The following is a 15,329-nucleotide window of genomic DNA, read 5'->3' on the forward strand; positions in this document are numbered from 1 at the left end:
CCATAGCTATGCCACATTAAGTAAGAAGAAAAAAAAAAGCATACTTTCCCACGAATATACAAAGTTTGCTTGTTCTGTAAAATGAAAAGGCATACCCGATATAAGTGTCCACTTAGAGGCGTTCGAGACAAAGACAAGATAATCAAAAAAGGTTCAAATTGGAATCACATGACCATTTAATTATTTCCTTGTTCTTAGGACTAGTTATAGGGTTGTGATGACTAATAGGCTTGGGATTAGTATATGCTTAGAATGTAAATCCTAGTATGTGTATCTCCTGCACTATTATTATACTAAGAATCCTACGAGAAAGTTAAGTTAATATGATTCTCTGAGCAGGATATCCAATCTAATTACCTAATGCTTTTATATCATAATGATTGGGTGAAATGTTAAAACATTGAATAGCAAGCAAATCTAGATGTATTCAAGGTGAAGGTCGAGAGATTAACTGTTAGACTATCAGGAACCCAATATCCCTGCAATGAGTAACAAAAATCATAATATTGAAGAATAAATCCACTTCCAAATGGATTAAAGCATTGTTGTTTAACGAATAACTCTTAGTGCTTAACACGTGCTTAATTATTAAAATCCTAAGTTAAGCAGATCATGTCCATTGCATAAGACTGAGCCTTTAGGAATAAATCATATATTAAAAATCATCTAATCCTAAACTCATGCTTGGAGGTTCAAAGGGTAAAATTTGTCATCATTCTAGCCACAAGCACTAATAATCTTAAATTTCGTATATATATCAAGTGCTTATTAAAAGACATCATGTTATAATCAAATCAGGGGCATTCTCTAAGGGAATAAACTTGTTTACAAAGACATTCTTAATGAATATTCTTGTTGCGCTTAAAACGTAAAAATCCCTAAGTTTGATATGTGATTAAGCAACATCCTCCATAAGAAATCTTTACCATACCATGATCTTATCCGGTAAAGATGCATCCATTATAGGGTCGTACCATTGCTTAATATTGAAGACTTACTTATAAGGTACCATCCAATAATTGGATAATCAGAAATACCTAAAGAGCGATATTCCAAATTTAATATTATTCAAAATTGCTCTTTGGCCTATGTAGTTGGATATATTCACTTCCATGAAAATATTTTAAATATTGTCCACACACAATGAATATTCTTCCGAACTTAAGGATAATTAAACTGTTAAGAGTATTTGCAAAATCTTACTTCACAAGCTCTCAAACTTCAAGTCAAATCTATTAGAAGAGTTTGAATGTGTCAAATGGCTAAGCTATATGCTATAGGTTTTAATCTATATGATATGCAAATCACTAGGAAATCTGTGCATTGAGATTCATAAGAAAAGAAGTAGTATAGGCTTATGACCCTGAAGTATAATGGTATATGACTTTGTGGTTTTCTAAGCTAAAGTTGGTAAAGTCAAGTATAAATCATTCAAAATCTGAGAACGCTTAGCTATACTGGTGAAGAATGATAAAAAGGAAAAGTCATAAGAATATGATAAGGGTATAAATCAAGGGGAGCAAATTAGCTTGAAAATACTGTGGCTCTGAAACATAATCATAAGCACATTTAGTATCATATTTTGTGTTTACATCTAGTATCAAATCATGAAAGGTACGTGTAAATTTTTGTGTGTATATTTGATACAACATGTTAACCAAATGAGTGTTGTGTTAAAACTATACTGAACTAAACTTGTTGCGTGCTAGCAAATACTTAGGGCAGCTGAGCTCCATTCCTAGAGAAAGAGCGTAAAGAACTCATGTGCCTCATAGTATCACTTTAGTTGGTCTAAAATACTTTACTATGATTGCTTATATGGCTTTGAACTTGTAGTAAAATTAATCCTTGATAAGTATAAGCATTTCATTTCATCTATGCAAGTATTCAAATTCATAGGGGGAGCATCTGGAAATTACTACTTATCTTATTATGCTTACCAATATTTCTTGTGCTTAGATGTGTAGTGAACTTTCTATAGCATGCACTCAATTATGATGATTCTGTTGAATATGCAAAATGAAAAAATATATTGCTTTTCTGAAAATTGCTTGAGTTAACCATATGATTTTGTTTTGAAATGCATTGATAATTAGACTCTGCATAGTTAGTCTCTCTAGTTATAATTCTTTTCATAATATACTTAAAGCAAATATCTAGAACACAACTTAGTTTGAATATCCAAAAGGTGAGAGATATGTAATAGAGTAAATTTTTGGATGAGCACTAAAACGGGAGAGATTTTTTATTGCATAATCCACAATGTGTATGAGCTTAAATAAATAAAACAGGGGAGAGCTTTTTTTTTTAAGCTAAAATAAACATGGTTGCCTAGAATTATATTACATAACATAATTCAGGGGGAGCAACTTCACTTAAGATGTAATCATTTGGTATCAAATCAATCAACTTTTAGTTTCGCATTAATTCACATTTTGTATCAAATCAATTAACATTTGTTCTCATATGATATAACATTAGTTCACATTTGGTATCACATCAATCAATATTTGGTATCCTCACGTAATCGTTGAAACTTATGCATTAGCAAGGGGGATGGTTGATGTAAAAAGGGGAGAAGTAAAGGTTGTTAAAAATATAATGGTTGAACAAGATTAAAACTTTAAAATTTCAAAGGGGAGAAGAACAAAAGGTTATATCCACTCATGTCTTACTATTATACATCTTTTTGTTGATGTCAAAAAGGGGAGAAAAATGAGGAGCAAAAATAATAACACATAGAAACCAGAAGCAAAGAAGAATGAGCAAAAATTGTTGTTGATGTTATGCGAAGGGTGAGATATACAAAGGGGGAGAAACTGTTGTTGATGTCATGGTTGAAACATCATGAGCATATTCATTATGAGCATATTTCATACTTCATTTGGATTCAGGCTAAACACTTTGTGTATGAACATGAGTATATTTCACACTTTATTTGAATTCAGGCTAAACACTTTGTGTATGAACATGAGCATATTGTCATTCATTGAATATTTGATGTATTAATTGAGGGGGAGTTTTGTTAAGCGTAACCTATTATACATTTTTTACTCATGTATATGTCATCATAAAAAAGGGGGAGATTGTTGACTCTACGAGTCCAATCTGATTTTGATAATGACAAATCACTTGGTATTTGATCTATGCATTGAGTTTGTGAACAGGACCTATATTAAGCATGCATGGAAGGATAACGAGTCATGGAAGGATAACGAGTCATGGAAGGATAATGAGTCATGGAAGCCTTAAAGTAAAGCATACATATCTTGGCAAGATCCATAGAACTCAAAGAGTACGAGAATCAAGATGCAAGCGACAAAATTCAAGAACATCTTGGGAATGGGTACTTAGACCTCATGTATTTACATTTTATGATTTAATTTGAGACTTAACATAATTTAGAATGACTTTAGGATTCATGCATTTCATGTATATCATTAGGGGACTTTCATGGACTTACATATACTTTTAAAATCATGAAAAATATGTTTTATAAAAGACCCAAGAAAGAGAGCAAACTAGATTTTTAAATTAGAAAAGAAAAATTGAGAAAAAAGGCACTTCGATAGCCTAAACTCAACTTCAGTCGCCTAAAGAATTTCTTCGGTAGCCTGAATATTAAGTTCTGTAGCTTGAAGAATTAATGGGAAAAACAGAATCTGACCGAGGTACTTTGGTTGCCTGAACTGGAACTTCAGTCACCTGAAGTCACTACTTTAGGAGCCTGAACTTCACTTCAGTTGCCTGAAGTCGCGAGAAAGTTTAAAATTCAGATTTTTATTAATAGAACTCGCAAGCTATCTCTTTGATCCAACAGTTGAGATCAATTCTAAGGGTAAAGCACCTATATATACATCATCTAAACCCTAGTGTGAGTTAAGACAAAAGAGAAGATCAACGTAAAGAGAAGAATACATATTATTAAAAGAATATTGAGAAACTTGCTTTTATTGCTATACAATTGCCTACACCTCAACTTCTACTCATCGAGCTTGCGCAAATCAACTCAAAATCTCGAAGGGAACTCGTTTACTCATTTGGTTTTTCATTGCAGTATTGAGGTTTGATTATTCAAGTTAATATTTTCAAAAGTTTCTCATCTCATCACTTGTTATTGAATATCGTTAGAAAATTTGATTTTGAGTGTGCCTATACATATAAAGATTGCTTTTGACAAGATCATTACTTGAGAAAGGTTTTAGCTATTAGTTGAATAGTTTGATTCAAGAGTATATATATATTTTTCATAGAGCTTACCATTGCAAAATCTACTTTAGAATATTTGTTAAGAAGTTGATCTTGAGTGTGCATATAGTAAATCATTTTTTAGAAATTTACCACTTGAGAAGAGCTCTAGTTGTTGATTAAATACTTTTGGTTCAAGTGAGTTTTCATTCAAAAACTTGATATTTTTAATATTACAAATCTACTTATTTGAATATTCTAGGTGTTCATAACGATATATTATTGAAGGATATTCTCTGAAATATATTACATTAGGGCTTTTATCTTTGGTATACATATTATATATATATATATATATATATATATATATATGCATATTACAAAGATCGAATTGTGATTGAATATTTGAAAGAAAGTTTTTGATTTGATTAATACAATATTCAAGACAAAGTTTCTTTTGGATAAGTTCACATTAGATATATTTGTGCATTTTACAAAGTGAACTAGAACCCTAATATACTCCAAAGCGTTTCAAATATTTCTTTACTTGGGAGTTTTTGATAAAAAAGGGATTTGTGTGTTGAAGCATATCATACATAAATGATTGTATCATTTCATACATTCTGAGCTTCAAGTTATATCATATGTTAATGTATTAGGAATTTGAATTGTACTGAAGAGCTTTTGTTGGAGGCAATTTTGAGTGTTTCAGATTTCATTGTATTCACGATTTGGCTTGTGAACCGGCGTTTGAGGATAGAGTTGTATCTCTTGTAAGCAGCGGAGTAGGAGGGAGTTCTGCCTCTTGTAAGCAGTAGATTGTAAGGGAATCTCCGTCCCAATTTAAGGAGCAGGGATTTTAGTGAAATCCTTGAGTGGTTGCTCAAGGCGAGGACATAGGCCAAGTTGGCTAAACCTTGTAAAAATTGCATTTGTTTTCTCTCTTGTTTTACCTCTTTGCTTTCAGCACTACATTTAAATTGTTCATATTGTATGTGTAGGTTGAATAACATTGCACACAATTAATTAGGAAATAAGAACTCATTGATAAAATCAAATTTAAGTTAGTTATAAATCCCTGAGATTGTTTTGCTAAATATACAAGTAGGGATTAAGTGGTAAATACATTCAAAGAATTTTAAAATACCAAATTCACCCCCCTCTTGGGATTACACCTTAAACAACACTCCCTTCAGTTACGGCTGTGGCTTTTGGTTCCCAAATAGGTGGAAGAGCGCTTAGAATTTTGTGGATCATCTCATGGGTGGAATATGTTTTTCCTAAGGCACTTGGTAAGTTTATGATATGTGTGAACCTAGTATACATGCTTGTTATAGTTTCATCGGAATTCATTCTAAAAGCTTCGTATTCACTAGTTAACATATCAATTCTGTTGTCTTTAACATCTACCGTGTCTTCATAAGTTACTTCTAATTTATCCCAAATTTCTTTAGCAGTTTTACACGCCTACTCTATTGAATTCATTTGCATCAAGTGCACAATATAAGGCGTTTATTGCACTTGAGTTATTTTGCAACATTTTGTAATCTGATTTGATTAACTCTTTATCTTCTTTAGGGACTTTTTTTCCATCTACTAGTTTAGTAGGAATCAGATTTCCATTTGTAACAACATTCCATGTCTTCTAATCCATTGTTTGAAGGTAGATTTTCATTCATTGCTTCCAAAAAGTGTAATTTAGTCCACAAAAAATGGGTGGCCTAGTTGAGGATTGACCCTCACCAAAGGGAGCTACTCCTATTTGTGCCATTTTGATCTTTATATAACTACTTGTTAGGTTTTGCTATAAACGAGCTTTGATACCAATAGAAACCTAAGACGTAGTCCCAAGAGGCGGGGTGAATTGGGTTATTTAAAAATTATTCTTAAAGTCTTTTCACAAGTTCTAGACTTTTTACAATTCTTTAAAGACTTCTTTTGTTCTTATTGATTAGGCAATCCACACAAACTCTTACTTCCTCTAATCAATCCACAATCACAACAAGCACAACTAATTAATTAATTGTTCAAGCAAAAATACCACAACACAAGAAATCAATTCTTAATTTACAATATTCAGCAGCCCTATATATGAATGTGCAAGTTCTGTAGTTGGGTTTTGAATTGAATATTAAAATACCATCCAAACACTTTTTCAAGATCAGAATTTAAATAAACCTTCAGCTAATTTGTTTTGGGTTATTAACCAATCAAAGTACTTCCTTACGGTTTCCGCAAAAGATTGATTAACCAACGTACTCCTTTTCAGTTTTCGCAAACCCAAAAATAAATTAGACTTTGGGTTTACTTAATTTCTAATACGCGTTATTTTATGATTGAAAGAATTACAACATCCACGCAGGTTATATCTTTGCTGAAATTTAAAAGAGAGTAAGGGAAAGAGAGTGACACCACAACTTTTATGAGGTTCGACTTACCCTAGCCTACGCCCTCGCCTTAGGTCAACCACCTAAGGATTTCACTATACCTTGTTCCTTCCAGGTGGAACAAAAACTTTGCAAGAATTATCCTTTTTTTCAGGAAGAGAAACCTCTCCAAGCAACAACCTATGTTTGGTCCAATGATTCAACAACGCCTTGAACCGTCAAAAATCAGGTAGAAAGATATGGATCTGCGTACAAAAATACTCTCAAAACACAGAGCAAATTGTACAAGTTAAATTTCAAATCGTACTTCAAAACCAAAACTAAATAGAAAATGTGAAGCTCAAGATTTAGAAATTACTAAAGTTTCTTTCTTATTGATATAAGAATTTTAGATGCAACTCAGAATCAGAACCCCTTTTTAATCCAACAATTTCGTAGAGTTTTCCCCCAACAAATGTGTGATCAAGAATTTTAGATGCAACTCAGAATCATTCTTGTTTCCGTTCATCGTTAGTTCATCTCTAGAGTTTCGTTTGGTGAAAAAAAAAAATGTGAGATAAAAAATGAGCTTTAGGGGAGTTTTAGCATATAAATCATGTATTGTTTGAATGTATTCTTCATTTAGTAAGGAAAGTATTTATAGACCTTTTTAAGGAAAAGTTTCCTTATTTAACATGAAGCATTTAGATAACTTTTCAAAAAATATTAAATTATAGAATTAATTTTTGAAAATCTTCCATTTAGGTAACTTTTCAAAAAAATATTAAATTATAAAATTAATTTTGAAAATCTTCCATTTAGGTAACTTTTCAAAAAATATTAAATTATAGAATTAATTTTTTAAAAATTTCTCGCAAGTTTGAAATTCAAAAATTTTCCACTGAGTCAGTCGACTGACTCACTCAATTGGGTCATTTTTTGCACTAGTTAGTTGGCTGGGCAATATTTTCTTTTCAAATATTTTCTATTTCTGATTTCTTTAAAATCTAGTTTACTTGAAAAACTTAAATATGTTCAAGAGTTTTTTTTTTTTTTTTAAGTGCTGATCTCTAAGTTTTTTTATCTTAAGAAGCTTCACATATCTAAATAGTGATGACTTGAAATACTTACAAATATTCTTCTAAGTATGATCTCCTTAATCATTAAGTCTTATAGCCTCTTGAGGTTCAGTCTTTATTTCAAGATCTGCTTGGCCTTTAAGCTCTTCATATATTTTTTATTTCTTCAATACTCTGAGAAACTTTCATTTGATTAACTTTGATCTCCAGCTTACTTCCATGATTGATCGTGAGTGTCATTTTACTTAGACCTGAATTAAAACCACTCAACAACGCATGTTAAAACATCCTTCATTTTGTTATCATCAAAACATGATTGAAAAGTCCAGTTAGGCCAACACGCAAAAATCATATTGATTATTGTATTCCAAACGTGGTCTAAGGGGGTATTGATCTAACCTGTAAGGATTAGTTGTTAGGGTCTTCTCCGCCCTTAAAGGAGAGTTTGTAAAGGTTGAGGTCAGTCTTAATAATTTAACCTGATTGTAAACGGTGCCGCTCTACCTGTTAAGTGAGCAATAGTGGTAATCCTCGGCTTTGCGAGCTGAGGCAGGGACGTAGACAGTATTGGCCGAACTCCAATAACATATCTAGTGTTTGTTTTATTTTCCGCAATTTACTTTTTGCACCTATATGTTTATATTTATTGTTTGAAAATTTAATTGAGTTTGTGATTACATAGAAAGACCTTAGTTTGTGTAATATTGCTTGTGGAATCTGGTTTAACTTAGGAAGAATTTTTAAATACCCAATTCACCCTCTCTTGGAAATACCCCAAAGTCAACAATAGGTTAGGTTTTGGGGGGAAAACCTTTGGGAGGGTTATATATACATTTTATATGTTGTAACTCTGAATGTTCATGTATTTGGACACAAGATAGTAATAAAAACACTATTGATAACTCTCGTGGATGTAGGCATTGCCGAACGACGTAATCCTTTATGTCATTGTTATTGTTTTCATTATAATCTACGTGATTGTTGTTTTGTATATATTTCACTGTTGAGTGCTGCATTGTAAGATTAATTTATTTCATTGTGTATTCATTTTTCACAACATTCTTAGATTTTTCAACATGAACATGCTTGCTAGTACCATGCTTAGGGATATTTAATTTGTACGCTAGGATTTGTGATCTAAGGCTTCTAATATAACTTCTGATAAAGTGAACTTGATTACTTGAAAGAAATGATCAACTAAGGGCTTTTAAATCAAATCATATACGTTTTCAAAATCTCAACAATTTGTAATCACTAGAATATGTTTGTGATGTGTCATGATTTGTTAATTTATTTCTCCCCTTAGATTGTGATATTGTGTGTGTGCAACAAAGAGGGTCAACCGTAAGACTATGACTACTTAGAACCGTCCTACATCAACAACACAAAATCAAAAATTTGAAAATATATCAATTTTATAACACACATACCATTAACAATCAAAAGACTAAAACATCATATCCATAAGAATTACTGTAATAGAAATAAAATTAAAAATATGGAACTATAAACATTTTAAAATGCATGTGCCTACCATCTTATGCATTCTTTCACAAGTATTGAGTAATTGTAGACATATATACACACACACAAAGAGATGTTTTAAATTTTGTTGGATGAATTAGACGCTAAACCCGTAAATCAATCCATATGATTGAGTTATGTAAAATAGAACACCATCAATTGACTGATAAACCATTCCAAATTGATTTTTGGGTCAATTTGGTTTTTAGTAGTCAAATTGAGTGTGTTGGTTGGGTTGTTAAATAAGATTGATTTAAGAGAGTTATTTGATTTTTCATTTCATTTTGATTCTATTTGAAACTTGGGAAATATTAGAAAAATGAAAGAAAAATATTAAAAAAATTCACATTTTTATGTTTAGTTGATTAAGAAAGAAAATAAAAAATATATCAAATTTATGAACAAATTTTGATTTTACACATTACTCTCTCTCTCTCTCTATATATATTCTGTTGGGCACATGTTCTGGAAAGAAGTAATCTGAAGGGATACGAAATACGAAAAGAAAGGTGAACGGTGAACAGACGGCACTGTACAACACTTTCAAGGGAAAGGCGTAGAGGGTAGAGAACGCAACGCAACCCGAGGCGACGGCCAAGGCAAAGGCCAAGGCCAATGTAGGTTTTAGGTTACGCGTCTCTGCCAGAAGTTAATTGGAGACTGAGATGAAAAGTGGCCCCACCTTCCTCCGCGTTCACCCCACTCAGCGCCAGCCTGTCACCGAATTCCACCTCATTCCACCCGCCCCGACCAATCTCTCTCTCTCTCTCTCTCTCAATTCTCAAACATAAAAATGTAAAACCGAAAATAGTAGCTAAAAAGTGCCCAACAACTCTCTCCCTCTCTTCCCCCTCAACCACAGTGGGAAAAACCCTTCTCAAAGAGTTCCACTCCTGACCTCAAATTCATCGTCTCTCTATATTCGCTTCTGCTTCTCCCTCGCCCTCTGCCCGAATGGGGCTTGCAACAATGGGGATCCTCTGGATCTTCGTACTTTCTCTCTCCTTTGTCTCTCTCTCCTCGGCGGACGACGCCGCCGTGATGACTAAGCTGGCCTCTGCCCTCTCCTCCCTCCCTTCCGATTGGACCGGTTCCAAATTCTGCTCGTGGACCGGCGTCAATTGCCACAACTCCGGCCGAGTTACCTCCATCAGCCTCGCCTCCAAGTCCCTCTCCGGCGTCCTCCCCTCCCAACTCAACGAGTTGACTCAGCTCCGAACCCTCTCCCTCCAGAACAACCAACTCTCCGGTGCATTGCCCTCCCTTGCCAACCTCTCTTCCCTCCAGCAAATCTACTTCAACGACAACAACTTCACCTCCATTCCTGCCGGTTTCTTCCAAGGGCTCACCAGCCTTACCACCTTCAGTCTGAGTCAGAACCTGGATCTCGACCCGTGGACGATCCCTACGGACTTGACTCAGTCCTCCACCCTCGTCAGCTTCTACGCCAGCAATTCCCAGATCACTGGTGTGATCCCGGACATCTTCGCTTCTTTCCCGAATTTGCAGGACCTTCGGCTGTCCTACAATAACCTCACCGGCGCTCTGCCGGCGTCGTTCGCCGGATCTGCGATTAAGAACCTGTGGCTGAACAACCAGGCGATGGGGCTTTCCGGCGGGATCGGCGTGTTATCGAACATGTCTCAGTTGTACCAGGTGTGGTTGCAAAACAATGCCTTCACCGGTCCGATCCCTGACCTCTCCAATTGCGAATCACTTTGGGATTTGCAGCTTCGCGACAACCAGTTCACCGGGGTTGTGCCGTCTTCGGTAATTTCCCTTCCTAATTTGGCCAACGTCTCATTAACGAACAATAAATTGCAAGGTCCTTTGCCTGTTTTCGGGAAAAATGTGAAAGCTGAATTGGGTACTACTAATAGCTTTTGCCGAAGTGATGCGGGTTCTTGTGATCCTCAAGTCACTACATTGCTCGAGATTGCTGGGGCCTTAAACTATCCCATGACTTTGGCTGAATCTTGGCAAGGAAATGATGCTTGCCAACAATGGACGTTCATTACTTGCGATGCGCAAAGGAAGAGTGTGACTATTGTGAATTTTGGGAAGCGATATTTTGGAGGGACAATATCACCGGCATTTGGGAATCTTACTTCGCTCAAGAGCCTTTCTTTGAATGATAATAACCTTACAGGTTCCATTCCTGATAGCTTGACAAGTTTGAAGCAGCTTCAGACATTAGATGTGTCCAACAATAACCTTACTGGAAAAATACCAGTTTTTCTATCGTCGGTGAAGCTGACTACAACAGGGAATCCTTTGCTCGGAAAGAATTCAAGCTCTGAAGGTGGAGGAGGTGGGAGTACAAATTCTGGGCAGGGTGCCACTTCACCTGCTGGAAGCCCATCCGGATCATCCACTAGTTCTGTTTCATCGGGTTTGATTATTGGTATTGTTATTGCTGTCATAGTTTTTCTTGGGATTATAGGGTTTTTCTGTTTTAAATGTTTTGCAATAAGACGACATCGAAAATTTGGCAAGGTAGAGAATCCCCAAAATGGGCAGAAAATGGTGCAGAATGGTATAATGGGTGGTATGAGTGGTTATGGTGGTGTGCCAAGTGAGTTACACAGCCAGAGCAGTGGCGATCACACTGAAATTCAAGTTTTTGAAGGTGGAAATGTTTCAATCTCTATCCAAGTTCTTCGGCAGGTGACTAACAATTTCAGTGAAGATAATATACTGGGTAGAGGAGGATTTGGAGTTGTTTATAAAGGAGAATTGCATGATGGAACGAAGATTGCTGTGAAGAGGATGGAATCTGTGGCAATGGGCTCAAAAGGAATGAATGAGTTTCAAGCTGAAATTGCAGTTCTCACAAAAGTTAGGCATAGGCATTTGGTTGCTCTTTTAGGTTTTTGTATCAATGGGAGTGAGAGGATTTTGGTATATGAGTACATGCCAAAGGGGACTCTTGGGGAGCATTTGTTTGAGTGGTGCGAGCATGGTTTTTCTCCACTTACATGGAAGCAGCGAGTGACAATAGCATTAGATGTAGCCAGGGGTGTTGAATATTTACATAGCTTAGCACAACAAAGTTTTATTCATAGAGATTTGAAACCTTCTAACATACTTCTTGGTGATGACATGAGGGCCAAGGTTTCTGATTTTGGTTTAGTTAAAAATGCGCCTGATGGAAAGTATTCTGTGGAAACGAGGCTGGCAGGAACATTTGGGTATCTTGCACCTGAATATGCTGGTGAGTGCAACTTTTAAATTTTGTTAATTGTTGATAATCATATAATTTTACAAGGAGAATTGCTCAATTTCAGTCATTCAGGCTTTTTATCACATATGGGATTCATTCAACTGTCCAATGCAGTAATTATTTTTGCTAAGAAACCGCAGCAATGCTTAAGAATTTGTAATCCTCTTGCTTTTATGATTAATTTAGACCTTTCTTGGACTAAACCATGCTTCAAGAATCAATATGAACAAGCACCTTTCAAGAGAGAGCCAGACAAGGCTGCATGAATAGAATTAGGAAGAAGAGAAATAGCATTTCTTACCTTAATGGCATCATATTCTCACATGCCCAATACCAGAAATTTAGGCTTCATTTTGATCAAGGATGAGAGAAAAGAAAGGAAAAGAAAATAAGAAGGAAATCAACTTTTTATTGTGTTATCCCTTTATAAAGAAAGATATCAAGATGTTCAAAAAAATTGAAGAATATGACATGTAGAATAGAAATATTGGCGCTGAAGTGATTTCCTTCACATTTTCTTTGTCCTTGATATTTCTAACTTCAAAATGGGGCCATCTAGCTCATTGAAGATTATGTGGGGATTGTGAATTATTATTTTTCTTTTTTGTCCTTGCTTTTTATTTAAATATGTGCTCAGATCTTGTAATGATAATTTATTATATTTCTACTGTGGACAAACTTCTTTAAAATTTTAAACTCCGATGATTGAACCCATCAAATAAAATTTAGTACTAGCTGTGATTTTTGAAACAAATTTGTTGAAGCTTAAATGTTGGTACTCATGTCAGATACAAATAATGATTATGATATGTATTGGGCACACGCTACTCTGTTGGCATGTCCAATAAATAGTAAGGCTATGGCAAATAATTTGTTGGTCATGTGATCATTATAATTAGACCTATTATACATTGATTTGCTGCTGTGCCTGTTATGTTACTTCAATCATTGCGATTTGTGGTATTGATGTTGAAAATTGGAGATTCCTGGAGAAATTGACGATTTAGGGGTGTCCATTATTTGACAGCCTAAAGATTAGTACGTGAATTTGGGCACATGCAATACCATGTGCATACTTTTAGCCACATACCAACTGATGTGTATCCTGCCTTACGACTTCAATTTGAGCTAACTTAAAATGCTTTTGTGTTCTTCAAACAAGATAGCACAAGTGTGAAACAAGAGTCATACTGTTTTCTTCTAGATAATACACGTGTGAAAGAATATCCCTGTGCCCCCCATTTGTTTTTATCCCCTGTTTTTCAATATTTTCTTATGTTACATTCATAGTTGCTGAATTACTTGTTTTTTCAAATTTCTTAAGCTGGCAAAAATCTTGTTTCACAACTGTTATTTTAGTCTACTGATGTTTAGATTGTCCAACAGCTACAGGAAGAGTGACAACCAAAGTGGATGTTTATGCGTTTGGAGTGGTTCTGATGGAGATAATCACTGGAAGAAAAGCACTGGATGATACCCTGCCAGATGAGAGAGCTCATTTGGTCACATGGTTTCGGAGGGTTCTAATCAACAAGGATGGTATCAGAAAGTGTATTGATCAAACTCTTGAGTTTGATGATGACACATATGAGAGCATTTGCAAAGTAGCTGAACTAGCAGGTCACTGTACTGCTCGTGAGTCCTATCAGAGACCTGATATGGGCCACGCTGTTAATGTACTGGGCCCTCTTGTGCAATTGTGGAAACCTGCTAGCCACGAAGAAGAAGAGAGCTCTGGCATTAACCTCGACATGAGCCTTCCTCAAGCTCTACAAAGATGGCAAAACAACGAAGGCACTTCCACAATGTTTAATGATTTGTCCTATAGTCAGTCCCAATCTAGTATTCCTTCAAAACCTTCAGGGTTCGCAGACACATTTGATTCAATGGATTGCCGGTGAAAGAAGCAGGACACACGTGTCAATGAAAAGGGTGAAATGCCATTTTAGGACAGGATGCAAGAAGAAAGATCTCCAAGCTGTTTAATCTGGTGAATCCCTGAAGAACTGTAAGATTGTATTAAATTTATTTGTTCGTTATTAGTCTTTTTGGCCTCCTATTTTTATGATTTTTGTTTGTGCGAATAGATTTATTGTTTGTTTTCTGTAGGATTCATTTAAAGTTAACTGATGTCCCTGTTTTTTGGTCGAAGCCAACTGATATCTTGATGATGGGAGTGGGGCAGAAAAAAAATGTCCAATTTGCCTACTGTGTTCCTCCATTGTTATTTTATATTTATTTTGATGTATCACAAAATGTATATTTGTTAATTGTTGCATTGATTTATGTCAGGAGGGAGTGCCCATTTTCCTGTATGGTTTTTAGTGTAAATTGCAAAAAAATTTAATAACTTTTGACAATGGCATTGCCTATATGTATATTTTTAAATGTGTCTCACTTATTGAGTGTTGTATATAAATAATATATGTTACGAGCGTTAAAATATATATTAAGAATTTTCTAATTAATTAATTTTGTTAACATCTAAACCAAGTTTATGTATTCAATATGAATATTTTATTATTCATATTATTTCAAAGACTAAATCTAGCCCCATGCACTTTTTAGCTCCAGTGGTCCAAGTTTGAATGCAAGAACTCTAGGTTCAAATTTCCAACGGCTATAAAGTTTTTTGCGCTTTAATAATGATTAGTGCAAATAAAGAGTAAAAAAATAACTTTACCTTAATGAGAGGCAAATGTATTCTTGAAAACCTCATAATAATAATAATAATAATAATAATAATAATAATAATAATAATAATGCTGTCATCAGTCTCAAAATTTTCAACAAAAAATTGTTTGCCAGGTTCCCCTTCTATACTGCAAAAATGAAAAGCATACATAATTTTACCTTTGGTAAAATTGATTTGATGCTTCTCCGGGCCTAAAAATACTACTTACTTTTTCTTTGTTAATCCTCTCATAGGAGATATAGATTACAACCTTT

The 15,329-nt window shown here is 34.7% G+C and overlaps 1 protein-coding gene across 1 annotated transcript; it reads left to right on the top strand.

Annotated features, from left to right (window-relative positions):
* The first annotated feature begins 9,801 nt into the window (after positions 1–9,801).
* On the top strand, positions 9,802–14,768 carry LOC131150248 (receptor-like kinase TMK4). Its single transcript, XM_058100854.1, has 2 exons — positions 9,802–12,371; positions 13,767–14,768. Exons 1-2 carry the CDS (start codon positions 10,112–10,114, stop codon positions 14,279–14,281), a joined length of 2,775 nt encoding a protein of 924 aa, XP_057956837.1. The 5' UTR covers positions 9,802–10,111; the 3' UTR covers positions 14,282–14,768.
* Positions 14,769–15,329: the final 561 nt, after the last annotated feature.

This window comes from Malania oleifera, chromosome 3, assembly GCF_029873635.1.
Source record: "Malania oleifera isolate guangnan ecotype guangnan chromosome 3, ASM2987363v1, whole genome shotgun sequence".
NCBI lineage: Eukaryota > Viridiplantae > Streptophyta > Magnoliopsida > Santalales > Ximeniaceae > Malania > Malania oleifera.

Bases quoted from the DNA above. Each gene is read 5' to 3' on its own strand.
- LOC131150248 (XM_058100854.1), top strand. From the start codon at position 10,112: ATGGGGCTTGCAACAATGGGGATCCTCTGGATCTTCGTACTTTCTCTC. The intron at 12,372-13,766 runs GTGAGTGCAACT...ATTGTCCAACAG, and splicing joins TCTTGCACCTGAATATGCTG to CTACAGGAAGAGTGACAACC.